General features: G+C 37.7%; 1 protein-coding gene across 1 annotated transcript in view; it reads left to right on the top strand.

Moving 5' to 3' along the window:
- FBN2 (fibrillin 2) overlaps nucleotides 1-22588 on the top strand; it is a 255813-nt gene that overhangs the window by 50841 nt on the left and 182384 nt on the right. Inside the window, exon 6 of the mRNA XM_007087821.2 lies at nucleotides 20150-20347. Within this exon, the coding sequence (XP_007087883.2) occupies nucleotides 20150-20347 (198 nt within the window). The remainder of the gene's footprint in view (nucleotides 1-20149; nucleotides 20348-22588) is intronic.

Here is a 22588-nt window from a genome sequence, read left to right as displayed (position 1 = left end):
ATGTTGTGGATAATAATTTTTTATATAGTTAAGTATTGGTCAGGAAAGTCATTGTTTTGAATAATTATCTGTCTTCTATTAAAATTATTAATGTGTTAGCTATGGCCAATATTTTGGAAATATTCCTAATCATTTATAAATAAGTTTTTTTTTTTAATTCATTGTCACTGGAGTTATCATTAGATGGTTAAAGTTTCTCATGTTGTACTCCATGAGAGTAGGTGTGCGTTCGTTTAGGGTAAGAAGGCATGATGGATGAATTTTTACTTAGAGGAATTTCATGTAATGTTAAGACTTCTGCATTCACAAGAACAACTCTATTTTATTTCTTCTGTGATTTGACTTGTCTGTGACAGCCCTTTGATGGGAATGAAATCTAAGAATTAAAATTATAGGGTAAAAGAATATAGGGGAGATAACACAACGTTCTAAGCTTCAAGTTATTTTTATTTTTATTTATTTATTTACTTTTATTTATTTTTGAGAGAGAGAGAGAAACAGAGTGAGCAGGGGAGGGGCAGAGAGAGAGGGAGACACAGAATCTGAAGCGGGCTCCAGGCTCCAAGCCGTCAGCACAGAGCCCGATTTGGGGCTCGATTTGGGGCTCGAAGCCACAGACTGTGAGATCATGACCTGAGCCAAGTCAGATGCTTAACTGAGCCACCCAGGTGCCCCTCAAGTTATTTTTATATGTGGGCATTAGTGAGATAGGTCTGATCTCTTGCAGTTACATAAATTCTGCAAAATGTCTCTAAATAAATTCCATACTTAAATGTTAGGTTTGATTTAGCCCTAGAAAATAGGATGGAATTCCCACCCCCCCCCACCCCCGCCCCCCCCCCCCACCCCCGCCCAATCACTCAGTTGGTTAGGAATGCTCTGTTCCTAATTAAGTGATCTTCTTAAGTATAATATTTGGGACAATTTTAAAAGTCTGGAATATAACAAAAGACATCTCAAGAAATCTTTCATGTGCATACCACCAAATGAAAAGTTAAGTTTTAAAAATTTGCTTCAGATAACTTCTTGTTCTTTCTCCCTGTCTTTTTTTTTAAAGAACTAAAACTTTACAGATAAAATTTAATTCCCCCATGTTCTTTTCATCCCTCCTTTCCCTTCCTTTTCCAGAAGTAACCACTATCATGAAGTTGTGGTATATTTAGTTGATGCTCTTTATACATGTACTACTTCCAGTATTTCCATAAATAATGTGTATCATTGTTTTATATTTTTAATGAACATAAATATTATCAGAGTCCATGTATCCCCCAGCTTATTTTCATTCAACAATGTTTTTGAGATCTTCTTATCTTGCTACATATAGAATTCGTTTTAACTACTGTGCAATATTACATTGCATAAATGTGAAGCCATTTACTTGCCTATTCTTTTACTGAGAGACATTGAGATTCTTTCTCATTTTTCCTACTAAAAAAGTGCTGTGATGTACTTCTTCTATAATGTCTCCTTCTGTGTTTATGCAAGTTTCTCTTGAATGAACAAGACTGTATATATGCATCATCAACTTATTAGCTATTGTTAGTTTGCTTTCCAAAACAATCGCTTGACCATGAACATAGGCCTCTCTTAACCGGTATTGTCTTACTCAGTATTATCCAACACGCATTGTAGGCCTGTATGGACTGTGACTCACTAGCTCATTGACCTTGGATATTACCTAACGTCTCTGTGCTCACTTTCCTTATGTGTAAAATAAGGATGATAGTAATCATACCTTATAAAGTTTTTACAATGGCTAGGTGACATAAAGTATCCAAGTACTTAGAACAGCACTTGCCACGTTTTTGGCCTAAAATGTATCCAGTGATAGGTACTTCATTGTTTTACTTTTGTTTCTCTGAGGATAAGTTTGCACATAGTTTTAGGTATTTATGAACCATTTTTATTCACTTCTATGAATTGTTGATGAGTATTTTTTTTTTCATTTTTCTAGAGGTATGTGGTTTCCTCATTTGTATACATTTACCTATTCTGGATACTCTGTTTATGGCATATGTGTGTATATACCCATGTACATATATAAAAATGACATAGACAAAAAATTAATGTACATATACATACTTAAAAATGCATGTATATATTTCTGTTGTTTGGCTTTCTGTTCTTAGACTGTTGTTTGCCTTTGGAGTTTGGGTTATGGTGATTTGTCTTATCTGGTCAATTTTAGATTTAATTCCTTTCTACTACCCTTTCCCTTATGATTTGCCTAAAAGTGAGTATCTCATTTCTAGATATGGTAAAATATTTAATACTCTTTGTCTGCTTACTGATTAAGTAATAATAACTTAAAAGGACCTAGAAGAACATATAGAACATGAATGAGAATGGATATGTTCAAGTATGGATGCTATCACAATATTGAAAAAAAAACTGAAATTCTATGAAAATCTAAAAAACATAGAAGGAACTTCTACATTAAACACTTAGGTTTTCTCCCACCTTTATGCCCTGCCCATTCCATACGAGGTTCAGTTTCTGGGGTTATGTTAGATAGCCCAATTGCTCGCAGACTTCCCCCGCATATATGGTAGAAAATGTTACCTCACTGCGGTCAAGTCAGACACAATAGCAGGGTTGAAATACTGTTAAGTAGCCTCTCCTGGCAACCAGATTCATCTACTGTATTAAAAGGATCATGTTATTGATGAGAATCACTATAAACTTTTCCATTTTCCCCAGCTATTATAACTTAAAGTAAAATGTTTTAAGGAATCATCGATTCATACAAAATTTAAATTTTTCCATGTTTGGAATACTTTCATGGGGTCAGAGTCCTTATATTTTATGTATCCCATGGGACTTACCTGTCTTGAGTTGTTCATTAAAGGTTTAATATAGAATTAATGTAGAAAATTCAGAACTTGGAAAAGAGCAGACTTTACACTTTCCTGAGGCTCCTGTCCCAAATGGAACAGATTGCTTTGTGACTGGCAACCTCATTCCAGCTAAGTTGAAGAGTCAGCCCATCTAGGTAGTTTTCTAAAAGGCTGAACCTTGTTTTTAGTTCGTTTGCATTCACCTTTTTAAAAATGCTTCTTATATATAAATGTCAAGCCCAAATAAGTGCCTCTCCAAATCTCGTAGATCTCTTTTAGAAACCTCAGGGCTGGTCTCACAACTTGGCAGGTTAGTATGAATTAGGCAAGGGCAGGCTTTCACATTATAATGATTACCAAGAATCTTTACTAAAACAAACATCTTTGTAAGGGTTAAGCCTCAATTAAAATCTTATTTCATATGTTAGATGTCATGGGAAAGGTTAAAAAATTGGGACCCCACTGCAGAATATTTTAAACATATTCTAATACTCTAAAATTCTAATCAAAACTCAGACACAGGTGCAAAGAATCGTGGCTGCTTATGAATTTCACTCCCTGCCTCCAGGAACATAAATGGAAAAGTTATGTAGAGCCCCTAAATTTTAGCTAACTTTTTACATCTTCATTCAAAATTTCTACTGTCAGTAGGGTGCTACATGTATAAATTGAGGTCTTAGTTTGTCTTGCAAACAAAACAAATACGAGTCATTGAATTAAAAATAGTGACAAAAGGGATGTAATAGAAAGACATTGGGTAGATGTAGAATAGATAGGTTGTGTAGAGAAGCAGGAACATAAATGGAAAAGTTATGTAGAGCCCCTAAATTTTAGCTAACTTTTTACATCTTCATTCAAAATTTCTACTGTCAGTAGGGTGCTACATGTATAAATTGAGGTCTTTGTTTGTCTTGCAAACAAAACAAATACGAGTCATTGAATTAAAAATAGTGACAAAAGGGATGTAATAGAAAGACATTGGGTAGATGTAGAATAGATAGGTTGTGTAGAGAAGCAAGTTTAGAGAATAGATAAGAGCTAGCGGAAGCTGCCAGCACAAAATTCAGCTGAGGTTGTGGGTTGTTAGTTTCTTGTTAGTCCTTTGCTGCCTCTACTGTCTTCCTGCTGCTGAGAAGAATTTCTGAACATGTGTCCACATCAGTTCCTCAAACCAAGACTCACACAATGCAGATTTCTCCTAAATGGGGAAAAGGGTTTGGATGCAGAAAGTCAAATATATTAACATTTTGTCTGCATGTCTCAAAATATATTTTGACCATGATTTTCATGGACTCTATAAATCCATTCTTTTGGGAGGCCAGCTTTGGAATGAAACAATATTGGGGGTGCCTGGGTGGCTCAGTTGGTTAAGCATCCGACTTTGGCTCAGGTCATGATCTCACAGTTGGTGAGTTCGAGCCCCGTGTAGGACTCTGTGCTGACAGCTCAGAGCCTGGAGCCTGCTTTGGATTCTGTGTCTCCATCTCTCTCTGTGTCTTCCTGGCTCACACTCTGTCTCTCTCTCTCACTCAAAAAGAAATAAACACCCAGCTTTCCTATTTTCTTCCTAGTAGATTCAGACTCTTTTCCTCCCAGGCTCTGGTGTTCAAAGTCCTTTGGCTTCTGCACTTCTTTGTTTGAGAGACATGGGAAGTATGGATCCCCCTACCTCTCCTCCATGTTGGCCCTTAATTGGTTCCAAATTATGGAAAGAGCCTAAATGTCCATCAGCTGATGAATGGATAAAGAAGATGTGGTTTATATATACAATGGAATACTACTTGGCAATGAGAAAGAATGAAATCTGGCCATTTGTAGCAACGTGGATGGAACTGGAGAGTATTATGCTAAGTGAAATAAGTCAGGCAGAGAAAGACAGATACCATATGTTTTCACTCATATGTGGATCCTGAGAAACTCAACAGAAGACCAGTGGGGAGGAGAAGGGGGGAAAAAAGTTACAGAAAGGGAAGGAGGCAAACCATAAGAGACTCTTAAATACTGAGAACAAACTGAGGGTTGATGGGGGGTGGGGGAGAGGGGAAAGTGGGTGATGGGTATTGAGGAGGGCACCTGTTGGGATGAGCACTGGGTGTTGTAAGGAAACCAATTTGACAATAAATTATATATAAAAATAAATACATAAAATTAAAAAAATAAAGTTAAAACTATATAAAACAAAAAAATAAACATAAACAATTTTAAAAAAAAGAAGAAAAAGAAACACTACTGAACACAATGACAGCAGTTCTGTGGATCTCAACTGTTCAAACTTGTGCATAATTAAAACAGAACCTTTTGGTAGACAGTTTAGTTGACCCTCAAAATGTAGAGTAATTATGGAAACTCTGTGGGATTTCTAATTTCCTATCTATCAGTTAAGATAAGCATTCTGTAGTTACCCAGGAACTGGAACAATCATGTTTATTGAGTAGAAACAGGATAGGCTCAGGCCTTATACACCAAAAAAGATAATGTGAAATGTTTGAGTAGATTTCTATAGAAACTGAAGGAAGAGGGTTTTTTCCCCCCTAGGAAAAACTTCAAGTTTGATTTCCTTTGCTAATAAGGTACAGAAGATATAAATAGATAATATAAAATAAGAATCATAATATTCTAATTTTTTAAGGCAATCAGAGACACATACTCAATCTTATAACCATCTGGCTGGAAATTTTTAAATTTACTTAAGCATCAGGATGTTTTTCTATATTGGAATGTTTGTGAAGTTTGGAAACATGTGGACATTTAACTGGGGTTTCTTTTGATGTTCATCATCAGGCAGTCAGAGCCTCTCCCATAAGCTCAGACACTGACAGTCTCGTTTTTTGTGCCATCATCCTTTCCCACCAAGGGCCTGCTCTCAGTGGCATGAGCCACAGTCTCCTGGCGAGGGGATAGAGGCTGAGGGTACAAACAGATAATCTGAAAACCAGATAATGTCATGGCTAATCACAAATTGATGATGGTGCTTTTGTTGCCAGAGTAGCGGTGCTGGAATCGAGGCTGAGCCATGAATCAAAAGGGGTGCTCTCTTTCCCAGACCACATAAATGGATAAACGTTGAGCTTTTATATTTGTCCATTGTGCTTTCTGGCGAGGTAGAAAGGGAGATTTTTTTTTTTTTTCACTGAGTAAAAATGATGTGGGTCTGGTATTTCTCTTTGCAAAATAATTTATTTCTGGCTGCACAGTATTAATTTTCAGGCTGTGAAACCTGGCTTTGATTCCAAACAGATCTTTGGGAAAAAGGGAGCTTGAATAATAGAGAAAATAACTCCATAAGGAAGTATATTATTTCTTGGAAGGATCCTGGTATCCATTTAAGTGGTTTCTTCCAGCTTTCACATCCAAGAAAATTGTATCCATATATAATTATGAGGAACAAAGCCACAGTGATGTTTTTTTTCCTGCTTTCCTCTTCCTTCACCTTGCAATGGCACTGTAGTGGCCACGATGAAAGAAAGCACGTTGGAAACTAGGAAAGGCTCTGTAACATTTATTAACATCAACAACAGCCACAATAAGAACAACTACCAGGTGCTGGGCATTTAGTAAAAGCCAGGCACTGTGCTAAACCCTTGAAGTTTTTGTCTCACGACACGCACAGGTCCGTATCAGAAACTGTAAGTAAAGTTCTCTTATTATACCCGTTTCACAATTAAGGAAGCTAGAGTTACTGGAATGTATGCAAGGCTATAGGCAGGTAGTTTGTGAAGCTGGGTTCTGGTTGTGAATCCAGAACTGTCTCCCTGCAATCTTGTGCTCTAGTCACGATACTAAGTGCTTTCCTATGTATACAATGCTAGAGCCACAAAATAACACAGTTTACCTGTGGAGGTTTTCAGCTAGAAGATAAACTACTTAAAAATCTCCATGCTCTGTGGAGCGAACATAGATACCTTACCTCATTATTGTCAGTAGCTTTAACGAGAAATTTCCTCTGCATTGCATTGCAGGCAGAATCCTACCCAGGACTGTGGGACCATGTGCTTTTCTTTACATCACCAGTTATGGGTCCTCAGATTTTAGGTCCTGGAAAAATAGATGTGATCTTTGATGTATAGAAGAATAAATCAGGAAACACAGAAAAACGTCTGAACTCTGATCATTTAAATATTTTGAATACTGTTAGCCATCCAGGCAATAGTTTGGCAACAGCTAAGAAACTTGGAGTGTTACAGTCATGTCACAAATTTCTAAAGTTCTCTGTGATATTTATGGCGGCAGTGATGTCACCTGGAGGAAAGCCAATTACACAAAAGATATCATTTTATTAAATCTATTTGAGGCAGCCATGTTTGAAGATACGACAAGGGACTCATCTGCTGATAAGTGTTTGCCAAAGTGTGTTCATCCCACACTAGTTTTGAGGAATGCTATTGAATAAAAATATTTTACGAGCAAATAAATTTTGAACACTGCCTGCTATAGCCTCCTCTTGGCAGTTTATAATGCACATAAGTATAGTAAGGGCTCCTGAAAGTCCTATGGTTTCCCCCCGCCCAACACACACACACACATACACTCACACTCAGACACACATTCTGTCTTTGTTCAACTCTATAATGTATTTGACCACAGAATCTCTCTTTGACGTAATACTTTTACTATTCCCTGGAACTGCTATTTCATTGACCTCATTGTGGGAAATACTGAGTTAGACCATCCCTCTGGTTCTCAGCTCAGCAATTTTGTCATAAAAAGCCTTTGACACCCCAGATGCCATCAATTGTAAGCTCCTAATTACCGTTTTATGTTGAATATTGCAAGAGAATGAGTCAGGAGGCCTAAGTCGTTACATCAGATCATTTTGACTTGGGGCCAGTTGCAGAAACATTTTGGACTTTATTTCCTTTTCTGTTTAATCACACGATCATATCACATCATCTCTAAAAGTCATTCCTAGAAACAAATAAATTTAAATAACACTTGACAGTTCTCAGAATGCATTTATATGTATCATCTAGAATGACCTGGATACCTTTGGGAAGCGGACAGTAAAGCCCAGCACCTACCTAACACTACAGATTATTTGGAAGTTTACTAAATTTGAAAGGTTTTGCATTCTGTAGATACTGTGTCAGGCTTCGTGGACACTGAGCATTGTTTCTAGTCCAACCGCAGCACTAAAGCCTCTCCCAGTGTTAAGTGATACTTATTTGGAGTCCACCTATTTAGAGAACAAAAGCGAAGCTGCTGATATGTTTTGAAGTAGATTGTGCCATGATGCCACAGAGCGTCTGCTGAAACAGAATGTCCATACGTGCGAAGTATTTGCACACTAAAGTAGTAGAAAGTGTAGATCTGGGCAGACACGCGGCTGTGGGGAACCATGGTGGCTTGCTTTGGAGGCATATCACAGTGGTCAGAGAAGCGTTTAATAAGTTGAGCTTCATTTATTAGCTGAATGAAAGGTTTATGATCCTAAAACAAAAAAAATAAATGCCTGCAGAAAGGGCATTTAATGCAGAGCAGGAACCAATGATCGAGCACAGAAACTGCCTTCCGTATATACACACGACTATCAGCACTACTGGGAAGTAGCAGAGTGTGGGGGTTAAGATCATGGGGTTTGGTGTCAGATATGTTTGTCATTCACATGCTGGCTCTGTTAGACACCATCTGTGTGACTTTGAGCAATTCTTGTACAGATAACCTGAAATGATGGGTATCGTGCACTGCACAGACCTCCTGTAAAGAACTGTTGCCTCACTACCAGACGCTTTCTCATTCCCCGTTTCCCTGTGGTGTTGGGAGACCGCCACTCCAACGTGCATCGATAGAACTTTCTGGGATGGTGGAAGTGCTCTTTGTGCTGCCAGTACAGTAGCCACTAACCACATGTGGCTCTCAAGCACTTGCCATGTGGCTAGTATGATTAGGAACTGAATGTTTATTTAATTTAATTTAAATTTAAAGTTTAAATTTAGAAAGCCACATGTGGCTAAGTGGCTACTGTTTTGGACAGCACAGCTATAGATTACAACAAACCACATTGGTGTGAAATTTTATAACTGCTAAAATTTCTTTCTCCAAAATACTGAATTTGATGTCACAGACAGCTTCTACGGTTTAAAAAGTTGGTCATGATCCTTTAATAAAAGAACACACACTGTTCCTTTTTGGTGAGGTTCCCAACCACATTACCTAAAATCCATCTACACAAGGAGCTGTACCAAGTTTCAGTTTCACACTGTGAGAGAAGATACTAGAGAGAAACCAGGAATCTGTTGAATCTTACTGAAATAATGTGAGTTAAATATCCGATCACTTTGATGGCTGTTCCTTGAAAACAAAAGAATATTACATTCTCTGTTTACGTGCTGCAAAGTTGCAAATTCGCCTGTTAAGGCCAGCTTTTTGATTGTGTTCCTCTAATTTATTTTATGTCTACCTGCCCTGGCACATCTGAAAAGATTTCCTTTATGCCTTTGAGCTCTCTTTGTGTTTCTAGAACTTTTAACTCTTGGTGTTTCACTGCAGTTTTTAAGCATACAAATCTTCATTGTAATTTTTAGCCTTATATTATTCTTTTTTCGCCTGGGTTAATGCCTTTTGTTCTTGACTTCCACTCTGTCTGATATTATTGCTTCTTCCACTTTATTTCATTTATGATTTTTATGATTTTTGTCTGTCTTCTACTTTTTTTTCATTTCTTTTTTTTAATATGAAATTGATTGTCAAATTGGTTTCCATACAACACCCAGTGCTCATGCCAGCAGGTGCCCCTCAATACCCATCACCCACCCTCTTTTTTTTGTCATTTCATTTTGATGCTTTTCTTATAGACAGAGTAGAACTGAATTTTGTTATTTTAATCAGATTACCAATTATTTGATCAGAAACTAAGCATATTCATATTATGATTTCAATATATATGGTTTATTCATACCATTTTATTTAATGTATATGTCATTATATTTTGTGTCTTTTCTCTTTTCATCTTTGTTGTAATTTTTAGTTGTAGTCAATTATATTTTACTTTTCTGTCTCTGTTGCCCTTCTTTCTTGATTAAAAAATTCTGTGTTCTTCATCAAACTAGTGCTCACCGTCCTTTCACCATTATATTGAAACTTCTATTCCTCTCATAACTTTTGTACAGTATTGAAATTAACTAATACCTATTCCTGTTACCCTGAGACATTTTTCATGTTTACATCTCCAAGTCCTGAGTGAAGATCTTAGGAATAATTCATTTCCAAGTCTTCATTATGGCAAATACCACCCCCCATTCCCCCAATTCTTGACATTATTTCAGGCTGTTATTAAGTTGTATCTTATGACTCTTATTTGAAGAATCCTTTCTCAAATATTATAAATTCATAACCTGTAAATGTTGTTTTGCTGTATTTTTAATTACCTATATCACATAGGATAAAAATAATGCCACACCAATTCATCTTCTTTGTAGGCAATCTGTGTTTTTTTTTTTTTTGTTTTTTGGTTTTTTTTTTCCTCTCTAGAAACAGAAAAATAGTTTTTCCTTTTAATCTGAGGTTCAGAGATATACAGAGATCGCAGGAAGCTCTTCTTTGGAGCATGTCTCTTGCTTTTCATTATTCTTGTCTAGGACACCATGAGCCCTTTTACCCAGAAGGTGAAAACTACTGTTTATTTAAGCTTAGGAAAGTTTTTCCTACTATTTCTTTAGTCTCTTTATTTTTTAAATTTTATTTTGAATTCATATTATTCATATTCTCATTTCTAGTCTCTGTGAAGTCTAATCTTTTACTTAGGATATTAATTTTTTAGAGATTTTGTGGTGTTGTAAGCTATTTCTTCCATCTGATCTTCTAGACAACTAATTTAGCTGGAAGCAGCGACTGCTGGGTTTTCTGTTCCTTCTGTTGAGTCTGGATGTTGAAAGGGTTTTACCTTCATGAGCCAAAGAAACACTTCAGTCTTTCCATCTGTATTTGTGTATCCGCAAGGTAAGTTCCCACACTACCCATTCTGGTCAGGCTTCATGGGCTTATTGGCAATTACAGACTTGCAGCTGTGTAAGGTATGTTCATTGTTATTTTACTGAGCTGGTATGAGACTCCTGTAACCTTCCTGCCGAGTGTCCCTGGGGTATCCTTTTGTTCCTGAGCCTTTCCTGGTGCTTATGTATAAGGAACAGGTATAAAGCTCCAAGCAGGGAACCAAGAATGACCGGTTTCTCCAGTGCAGACCACCAGCCATGATAGACCACCACTACCTGCAGAGATCTGTTGACTACCTGCTGTTGTTTAGGAAACAAGTCACAGAGGTGGGGCCTCCCCCTTTGCAAGTTTAATGGATCGGTCGACAGATGTTACCTATGTCCTCTTAGAAGCCCTTATGATCAGTGGTCTTCTATGCTCTTCAACATTTCCCTCAAACTCCCAAGTAATTAAAACCCCAGTAGTGAATCACATGACATTCACTTTCTCCTCAGGAGGTTTCCTCACCTCTCTAACACCTAACGTTGTGACACTAGAAGTTGTTGGTCAGGACAGAATCACAGAGCAGGTTGTGCATCCTTTTTCCTGGGATGAGCGTGATTTATCATGTGTGACTGTATGTATGGTTCCTTACAAATATCTCACGAAGAAATGATGTAAGCAGAAATTTCAGTAAGAAAATAGTAGCTTGAATCCACAATAGTGTATAAAGGCTATCATCAAATTGTGCTAAACATTTTATTCACTGCCACTGTGATTGAGCTTGGTGACATCATTGTGTTTGGATCAGGCGATATATCAGCATTGGTTCCCACTGATTTTGTATCTGACTTTAATGATAATGGATAAATGTTTTGGGAGCATGTACCATTTTTCCCTGGAATCATTCCTGCCTAATGAACTGTACTAGGTGTTTTTCTTAGACATCATAAAATTTGGTACTTTGTTGATTTGTCTGGCCTGTGATCCATCTTTTGTGTTAATCATTTATGTCTCTGGCCTCTTCATTACTTATGACAAATTTTTTCTGTTTAAGTTTCTTTTTCAAAAGTGGCAATATCCTTCTGCTTAAATGATCTTTTTAGTTTTTAGTCTTCAGCATTTTTTTTGTTATGCATGAAGTAAATTAATTGATTTTGCTCTCGGGACAGTGCCCTTTCGGTTCACAGGCCGTGAATTTTAGGACCACATCGTTGATGGCCTTCAACCTTATGAAATGTGACATCAAAGATAGCAATTTTGTTTGCACCATTGGCCAGCACCTAATTATCTTTCCTGCCTCTTCATTCTTGCAGAGTTCTTTGATGTTGGTGGTAGTCCTGTGTTTTGAAAGACTGGAGAATGGTGAAAGGGTCCCTTCTTTACTGAGTCTATGTTCCACTGAGATTTTCAATAATGGTATTACGTTAGAAACAAAATGCAGTACAGCTGTGGTAAAGTAATTACTCATTTATTTGCAGAAGTAAAAGCCTTTAATGTTTCTCTCAATGTACAGAGAAAGAATTTCTCCCTAACTGAACATGGCTGGGAGATTCATCTTTGGGAGAAACCGGAAGCAAAGCGAGATTAGGCTTGTGGAATATTTGGGAGTTGGGAGATCGTACCTGGGGGAGGCAGGAGGCATTTGGGGGATTGCGACAGTAGTCATCAATATGGTGAAGGGCTTTGGTCTGCTAAGAGAGGGCAAAGCTACCATAAGCTGTGGGTGCGATGACCTGTGTCTTGGGTTTGATGAACACAATGTGGATGGCACAGGGCTTTGGAGGGAGGTGAGCCTTTAAGTTCAATCTCGGTTTCACTTTTCTAATTTTTCATTCTCCATGTGGATCTTAATCTCTGACTTTGAATTTTTCCTCTGCCATAATGGCAAAAATACTTTCTTAGCAGTTCAGAATTGAAAGAGGTAACTTATAGAATGGGTTTTATAATATGAAGTGCCTGCTACAGAGTTAACTTCCTTCCATTTGTTGCCAAAAAATTGGAACAATTGGTTCATAATTCAAGAACAACAAGATACCATATTTCTCCCTTTAAGTAAGTAAAAATCACACCAGTCACCTCTACTCTGTGTTGGAGAGGGTGTGAGAATGAGTCTGTCTTCAGAGAGCAGTTCTGAGTATGTTTGGTGTTTTTCAAACTGGACCCTTGACCCAGCATTTCTAGTGCTAGGACTTTACCTTACAGAGATCCAACCATGTAGTCGGTAAACATGTGGAAGATTACCCATGCAGTATTGTGTGCATTCTGATCAATTGTGGCAACATACATTTCCATCACAAGGCAGGTGGTCAGGGTTGCCAGGGAGGGATGTTTCAGTGCCCTCGCTGGTGACTCAGTATATGAAAAGGACTCAGTTTATTTTGGTCTTAAAACTTCAGGTTTGCTTTACGTAAATATGCTTTAAAAGCCTGATTATTCCTTGAGCTCTTAAAAAATATATTTTTTAATTGTGGTGAAATACAGGTAATATGAAATTTACCATCATAAGCATTTTTAAGACTGTAGTTCAGTGCTTTTAGTATCTTCACATTGTTATACAACAGTGGTGATCATTGTCCATCCATTGAATTCTTTACATCTTGCAAACCTGAAACTCCATTCCTATTCAACTCTGTACTCCCTTCTCCCCCTAGCCCTTGACAACCACTGTTCTATTTTCTGCCCCTATAAATGTGATCATTATAGGTACCTCATGTAAGTGAAATCACAAAATAGTTTTCCTTTTGTCACTGGCTTATTTCACTCAGAATAATGCCCTCAGGGTTCATGTGTCCTGTAGAATGTGTAAGAATTTCCTACCTTTTTAGGTCTGAAGAGTATTCTATTGGAAGTATTTTGTTTGTTCAGTCATCTGTCAATATACACTTGGGTTGCATCCACCTCTTGGCTTTTGTGAATGATGCTGCTGTGAACCTGCATGCATAGATACTTCTTCATGTCCCCGCTTTTAGCTCCTTAGGGTATATCCCTTGAACTTCTAAATCCAACTTATAAGTATCTATAATCTATTAATAAATCAAGCAGATTTTAGTAGTCACTTTAAAAGGCCTTTAAACAATATTTGGTTCCAATTTAATACGTAGTTAATGAAACACCTCCATATCTGTTAAACTGCCTTTTTTATATTAAATGCATATAATTTTTAAGCACTTCAATTGTGCAACTTAAAAACCCTTGTAAGCACTCAAGTAACTCTTAAAAAGGTAATTAAAAAGTAAATGTAAATACTCAAACTTATAAATAGAAATTTATAATATATGACATAAATTTGTAATATGAACATGTTAATATATAAACATATATTATATAAATATAAATTTATAAGTTCACTTAAGTTCACTTAAATGGTTCAATCCTGTATATAAGCGTAGGCACATTTTAAGTTTAAAAAACTATCATTTTAGGGGCCTTTGGATGGCTCATTCGGTTAAGCGTCCAACTTCGGCCCAGGTCATGATCTCACGGTTTGTGAGTTTGAGCCCCATATCAGGCTCTGTGCTCACAGCTCAGAGCCTGGAACCTGCTTTGGATTTTGTGTCTCCCTCTCTCTCTGTCCCTCCCCGACCCATGCTCTGTATCTCTCTGTCTCATAAATAAACATTTAAAAATTTTAAAAACCTATCATTCTAAATAAGTCACTTCATTACTTTGTGGTTACAAGGCAGTCTGATGGACAGGGACAAAAGCTGTTAAACATTACAGGTACATAATTTTTTCACGGATTCCATAAAGCAAAAATATTAATTTAGTGGCTTTGATTTTCTTAAACATTTCTGTACTGAATTCTAAAATTTTCTGAGGCAGATGGGTGCTTTTCTATCCAGGAAGACTATTATCATTTCAGTTGCTTGAGTGTATTTAACTCTGAATATTTGATGAGCATGAAATCCGGATCTGTAAACATTCAGGGCAGACTTTGTTGAAACTAAGGAAACTGTTCTATCATCCCTTATAAATTTCGGAGTTTCCTTCCCTGCTCCAGTGATGTCTATGATCAAAGGTTTTAGCTGGTGCAGTGACCAGGTTCTCAATTAAAACCATGATAGAATGCACTAAAAAATGTTATTTGTCAGAAACTCCATTACTGAAAGGAGACCATCCCAAAGCCAGGATCGTTAGACTAATTACGCACAGTTCACGCCTCTTAGTTATATTCCTTCGTGTCTGTAGCTTCCACACAATGTGATCACTTGACTACACATTGCATTTCTTTGGTTCCTGAGAATGGAAATGCCTTCTTGCCTAACTCGAAATAATGTGCAGCTTGATGGAAACTCCCACATATTTTCATGTGCTTTCTAGGATCAGGCAGTTCTTTGTATACTAAAGTGGGAATGGATGGAGTTCTGGACATCTTATGGCATTGTTGGACTAGTGGTTACAGTAGATGGCCTCTAAAGGGGCCATCGATTACACAACTCCAGGGGATGACATTTGCATTACAGTATGTGGGCTATCTTCCCTAAATTATACAGTGTGTAGTTTACTGCATCCTCCTGGCAGTTAAGTGAATGATACTATAGTCACACAGGCAGCTGATGTCTTGCTGTCACTGTGACTGTTTTCCCTTCATGTGAAGCCTCATGGAGACACCTAGTCCATTGATCTTCCTGCTTTCTCCCACTTCTTAATTTATTAGTCCTCCTTTTCCCCATTTCCTGTTTCATCTAGCACAGATCTCATGGTTTATTATTGTAAAATACGTGTAACGATACCTTCAACTCCTTGGCCATTCCAATTTTTTTTTTCATCTGACAGACAAAACCCTACGCCTTATAAACCCAGCTCCTGAGTGAGCCCCTCAGCTGCCTGAGGATGCTGGGGAAAGTCCCCAGAGAGGCAGATTAATCCTTATATCAGGACATCCTGTTCATCTGCCCTAGGGAAACCCTGGTACCTTGGCTGTCACCTGGGAGCCCGCCGGGTTCTCACATCAGCTCCCTGTCCTGGTGGGTGCACTGCCATCTCAGCCCCAAATAACTGAGTCCCAGCTGACTCCACCACCTGTTTCAAAACGAAAATAGAAGGTGTGGGAAAGGACATTGTTTCACTTTCCTCGACTCTAAATACACCTACATCTCTGTGCATCCTGCCCTTCTTTCTCAGACTGCAAGAAAAAGTGCTTTCCTTCTCCTAAGGATAACCCCCTTGCACATTCTAGTTTCACCACCAGGCTGACTCCTCAGGGATCTTATACTAGAAATTATTATTCTCTTCGCTAATCATGAGCCTTCCCTTTCAGCTTGGTCATTCCCAACGGCTTTCAGAAATGTTTGTCTCTTCCATAAAACAAAACAAAAATGTAAAATAAAAAATAAGCAAAAAAACTAAATGACAACAACAAAAAATATTATCCCCTCAATCCCAGATCCTTCCCCATACCTGTTTCTTTCTGTCTTTACCTTCTGGAGACCTCTTCAAAGGTTGTCTATTTGTACAGCAGTAATGCTTAACTTGGTTATCTAACACTGGTAAGCATCTTAAAAAGACTTGTGAAATTATATTACAATTCCCAAATATATTCAATTGTATTTATTTCAAGTAGAATGGTAACATAGGCTATAATAACAAAGATAGAAGATAGAAAATATTAGCAAGAATGTGGAGGAATTGGAACCCTCATTCATTGCTAATAGAAATATAAAATGGTGGATCTATTTTGGAAAAACAGTTTGGCAGTTTCTTAAGAAGTTAAATATAAATTCACCATACAACCCAGCAGACAACTGATTGGTTAGCAGATGCAGTGTGGAAAGCTATTCAGTAGTAAAAAAGGATCGAAACACTAGGACCCTACTATCTCACAGATGTCCCTCTAGAACATTATGCTAAGTGAAAGAAGCCAGGCAGAAAAGACCACATATTATATGATTCCACTTACATGAATTGTACAGAAAAGCCAAATTTATAGTGACAGAAAGGTTAGTGGTCGACTGAAGCTGGAAATGGGCATAAGGAACCTTTTGGGGCAGTGCAAGTGTTCCAAAATTAGATTGTACTGATGGCTGCACAATTCAATTAATTCACTAATAGTTATTGAATTGTACATTTAAGATAGATGAATTTATGTCCCATGCATGAAACCTTAATGATGTTGTTTGAAAAAAAAAAAGGCAGGGAGCAGCCAATTTTTGATGAGGTTTCTCTTTGCACCAGTTGCTTAATGGGAGTAAAAATGAAACTGTAAGAAAACAAGTTAAGATGCTACATTGCACTTAGATATCAACAAATCAAAATAACAGTATTTGTGTTTCACAGGCTACTTTTTAAAAACATATTCTTGGTCATATGGTAATAAGGAAAGTACCTGCTTCTAAACCACTGGTCCCAGCACACCTAAAGTGCTAAGCAGTTCTTTCCTTTTAATCTTTGCTAATGCACTGTGAGGATGTCCTTGACTATGAATGGGTGGTGTGGTATACAATAATAGTTAGCCCCTGCTGAAAACTTGATGACAAAAATGCACGATCCTTTTCTACAGTACCAAATTGTTTTAGGGCTCTTTGACTGTAATTAAAATGGTAGCCAAGTTTGGGACAGAGTGTTTTACTTAATCTGAGCAAGAAATCTAAATCCACTTTCAAGAGCTGATCCTTGTTCATATTTTACAGGTTAGTAATTCTTGAATACTAACTTGTAATACTAGTATATTCTTGAATGACATGATAATTTTAAATTTTACTTTTTTAATGTTCATGTTTTATTTTGAGAGAGAGAGAGAGAGAGAGAGAGAGAGAGAGAGAGAGAGAGAGAAGGGGAGTGGCAGAGACAGAGAGAATCCCAAGCAGGCTTTGCATTTTTAGCGCAGAGCCCAGTGTGGGGCTAGATCTCACAAATTGTGAGATCATGACCTGAGCCTATATCAAGAGTCGGACCCTCAACTGACTGAGCCACCCAGGTGTCCCAGTAATTTAAGTTTTTAAACTAATCAGTTGCCAACCAGAAAGCAAAATGTAGTCCTGTAAGAAAATAGTTCTGCACAGTTTGTAAGGTGGCAAATACAGGGTAGACAAAGGAAATAAGTAATGGTAGGCTCTTTTTCCAGGAGGGGAGGGGGTTGGCTTCATTAGAGCCTTCAACAGGAAAGGTCAGTTCAGAGAATAAACAGCTCTCCTTGTCCAGACAATCTTCTTCTCCAAAGAGACCAGACTGAGAGGACATCATTTTAAGAAGGTGTTGAAGTTAGAAGTTAGAAGAAGGAATGAATTTCCAGACAACACGGCTTACTTAAGGATAGGATTATGAGAGAGGGTATATCCTAAAAGTATACAGAATGTGAACGTAAGGTGTGTGAGCAAGAATCCACAGAAAAATAAGAGTTCTATATCTTTTGTGAAAAACAGACTTATCCCCACTGGTTCAGAACTTGATTTAATTTACTGAGTCTAGTATTTAATTTAAAATGGCAAAATAATGTGTTATGTGAAGGACAGTAGATAGGTTTCAGAAATTTACAACCTGGCAATTTGTGGTGTGGGAAGCACGCTTGTTTATAAGGTTGACATATCCACACGTATACTGCATTTGCAGCCAGCACATCTGTTGTTCTTATGTAAGGGATTAAAATGAGCTATTTTTGTTGAAGTTCAGCTGCAGAGTAACAGAGTGTTAATCCAGCTTGGTAAAGAAGTTACCTATTTTAGATTTTTTCTTCATATTAAACTTTAAAAATATGCTTTTCCTCTCTAGGAGAAAGCCTTAGTCTTTGTTAAAAAAATGGAAAGTTTATGTGGTTTTAAGTTGTGTTTGTCATACGATAGCATTCAGATGATATCACAGTTTTTCTAGCTTAGCATTTTGAGTGTGAAGTCATATCCAAGTTTGCTTTTTCCAGTACATTTTTCATAAAAATCTTACCAATATTATTGACTCTTCTTCCTTTGAATGTGAGATTGTTTTGTTCTTGGAAATCTGAAGTAAACTTGTTCTGGCTTTCCCCTTCACATGGAATTATGTCATTTGCATGAGGGCTTATCAGGAAATCCTGACTATCATCTTACATTCCCAAGAGTTAATCAACTGTATTCATACAGTCTCCGTGAAAGGGGGGGGGGGAGCCTCTTTCACATATTTCTGTTGTAGTTTTATAACAAATGTGAATTGTTTCATTAGTCAGTCTTCAGGAAACTCACTTTTCTCTGATTTCCTGTGTCTCTCGAAAGAGCAACAGCAGCTCTCAAATGAAAAACTGTTTGGTTAATGATTCAGTTCTGTTTAAAAGAGTAAATACTGGTCATCTAAAAGGTTCCTTGAGGTGAGTTATAGGAGAAAGCAAAATAGAGTTAGAATGCCTAGCTTTCAAGTTGCCTGTAATCTGGATCAGTCTTTCTTAAACTTGAAGTTATGTATGAATCTTCTGAGTATTTGTGGAAATGTAGATTCTCGTTCAGTGAATGGAGGCTGAGGCCTAAGTCCACATGTCTAGTCACCTCCCAGGTAGTGTATATGTTTCTGATCCATGGTCTACACCTTGAGATGCAACAGTCCCCATGGATTGTCCTTACTATGCATAGAGGTCAGTCTGTAGATGATCTGTGGCATGCATTTGCTAATGTTATTATCATAACAGATCAACAATGGTGCAGCCATCTTGTAGAGAACAGAGGTTGTATATAATATTAACTTCTCTAGAAAGAATCCTGACTATGGGCCTTGTTAGTACAGTCTTTTTAGGTGAATTTAGCTGAACTTATAGAAGTAAACAGGCTGACATGAAAACAGAAATCAGATTGTTAGAACTTAATGTTTATAGACATGCCAGACTGTTTAAATATATCTGCGATACGGAAGGATATGTCATTATTGGTTCTCTTCTAATGTTCTGACCTCGTGTCCACCCAGTCAGGAAGGAAAATCTTTGCTAGGTAAAGAGTCATTAAAGCAGGTGCTATCAGTGTGGAGGTGAGGAATGTCAGTGAGTGGAGAGTATCAGGATAGGGGGTGGCTGGATCTCGGTGTCCTAGAGAAGGACACACTTCACTCCCCCACTGCCATGTAGCACGGCAGGCCTAGCGTGGCCAGATCTTCCAACTTTTCAAGAAAAGCCAGAAATAGAAATTTCATGCGAATTTCCCAATTTAAAAATGTTGGCTAGTAATTTAAATTCTTTCAGAGCATTATGCAGGCCAAGAAAACACATCTGTGGCCCAGACACAGCCCTTGAGTTACCCATTTACAGTGTCTAGTGTAAAATACATTGAAGTCTCCTAATGCACTCCTCATGAGCGAAAAATTAGGTATTTTTCAAAATGAAACTTTCCAGCCTTTTGTCTTTAGACACTTGAGTCAGAAGTAATAGCCTCTGTTTTATGTATTTGGAGCTACTGGTGTAAGACTGGCGTATGGTCATAAAACCTGTCTTTCCATCTTCTTTCACATTCCAGATTACAGGACAGGCCCTTGTTTCACTCAGGTCAACAACCAGATGTGCCAAGGGCAGCTGACAGGCATTGTCTGCACTAAGACTCTGTGCTGTGCCACCATTGGACGGGCCTGGGGCCACCCCTGTGAGATGTGTCCTGCCCAGCCTCAGCCCTGCCGACGGGGCTTTATCCCCAACATCCGGACCGGAGCTTGCCAAGGTGAGTTTGCACAGACTTCCCACGTGTGGGTCTCCTTTCACTGCACTCCGACGATCCATCTGCCACTAATACCTAATGCCATTCAACCTCCCACCATTCCTGAGAAGGGCCTCATCAGCAAGCCTGACTAGAGATGACTTTTTGTTAGCCACCTAATGGATAATTATTTTTCAGCTCTTGACATAAATGGAGAAGAGAAGAGATAGTAGGAAAAATTGGGGAAAATAAATAGATTAAAATATCTCATATAATTAGAGAAACCACTCCTATATCTTCATCCAGGCAGCACTACACGCTCCTTTCCACAACCCCTGAAAGATACATGCGTAAATACCCTGGACAGTCTTTCTCTTTCTTGTATTCTCCTTCAAGATAATGGAATCTGGTTTTAGGTAATAGGGAGAAGAGAATGGCCTGACATTGTTATTAATAGAATCTTTAAGGGCAAAGTGTGAACTCTGTAGGTGAATGCAGTTAAGAGTTTATAATTCAAGGGGCGCCTGGGTGGCTCAGTAGGTTGGGCATCCGACCGACTTCGGCTCAGGTCATGATCTCATGGTTTGTGAGTTCTAGCCCTGCATCGGGCTCTGTGCTGACAGCTCAGAGCCTGGAGCCTGCTCCGGATTCTGTGTTCCCCCACCACCTCTCTCCGCCCCACCCCTGCCTGTGCTCTCTATCTCTCTGTCTTTCAAAAATAAATAAACATAAAAACAATTTTAAGAGTTTGTAATTCAAGTGGTTGCAATCTGGTCTCCAGGCAATCTTCCCAACCACATCTTGGTGAATATTTTATATGTTAGGGTTAGATTGGGGCCCCGAGCATGCTACAACAGTAGACTCCAACCCAAGTAGCCAAACATTATGTTTGTACTGGATAATTTTTTTAATTAATTTTCAGCGGCCACAATTCTTGCCCCCTTTTTTTTTTTTTTGCCACTTCTCTGATATCATATGTATATTAAACCCATTTTTAGAGTTTGGAAATAGCTCTGTAATGAGTTCTCAAGTGGCAGAAGGATCACAGGAAAATGGAAAATGACTTTTATTCAGAGAAATATTACTCATATTTGAGACATGAGGAGCTGGGTTTATTTGTTATAATGAAATCATATACAAAGTTAGATTCCTGAAGTCTTTCGAACTGATGTTAGTAACCAGCGTCACAGGCCAGATGTCATGTATCCAATGTCTGTAAATGGCATATTGTGGAAAACCAGTCCAGTATCTCCAAACTCAAGTGAGATTTGTAGTTTGGGAAGCTTGCATATACCTTCAATTTACTGAATAATAACCATTTAGGTGCTCTGCATAATTTGCTATAAATAATTTGCTGATGGTGGCTTCTAAAGATTTTGGTTAGTTTTGTAGTTTTATAAAAGTTAAAAACCTTTTAGTTTATAAATGTTAAAAACTGGTCTCTTTCAAAACTCTTCCAATCACAGCTATAGGGGTTCCCAAGGAATGAACCGGCAATTTAGTAGATTAGCAACTTTTCATTGAATTGCATATAGAAGCAATGTCAGCTGTTAGTGTTTTGTCTCTTTATACTTATCACAGGTCAGCTCTAATATGGAAACTGTGGAAACGTCACTTTTAATCCCTTGTTTTGTATGGATAATAAAATTCTGTATCTTTGATATGACTACCAGTTTGATTTTACGGAGATTCTGATAAAGCAACAATATTTTCTATAGAAGACATACTATATACTATATAGTATTTATCATACTATATAGCTTTCCTAGATTAGATATAAATTAGCATAAAATGTATATAGGTTCGTATTAAAGAGAAAATACTACGTAGATCTACTAGATTAATACCGACTAGATCTACTAAGGTAATAGTTTTTGCTTTTTCTATAGCACATTTTACTCTCTGATATACTTGCTTGTTTATTGTCTTTACTGCTTTTACTCTCCCCCAGCTAGAGTGTAAGATCCATTAGGTCATAAATCTGTTTTATTCATTAATGTCTCTGAGGCATCTGGAAGAGTACCTAACATGTGGTAGATACTCAATGACTATCTTTGGAATTAATAACTGGGATTAAGATTAACATACTTGCAAAAACCATATTTCATAAAAATAGTCCAGGTTGGGGAAAAAGCTCTTAACCTCAACCAAAACATCCCAAATCACTCACTCTCCTCATCTTCTATATCTGTACTTAGGCTTTCTTTTTTTTTTTACCTATGTATTTTGTCAGAGAGGCCTAGTTTTTCTGAACACAATTGCTAA

Source organism: Panthera tigris, chromosome A1 (assembly GCF_018350195.1).
Source record: "Panthera tigris isolate Pti1 chromosome A1, P.tigris_Pti1_mat1.1, whole genome shotgun sequence".
In the NCBI taxonomy this organism is placed as follows: domain Eukaryota; kingdom Metazoa; phylum Chordata; class Mammalia; order Carnivora; family Felidae; genus Panthera; species Panthera tigris.
The sequence above is the reverse complement of the archived record's forward strand: the minus strand, read 5'-3'. Positions and strand labels throughout refer to the sequence as shown.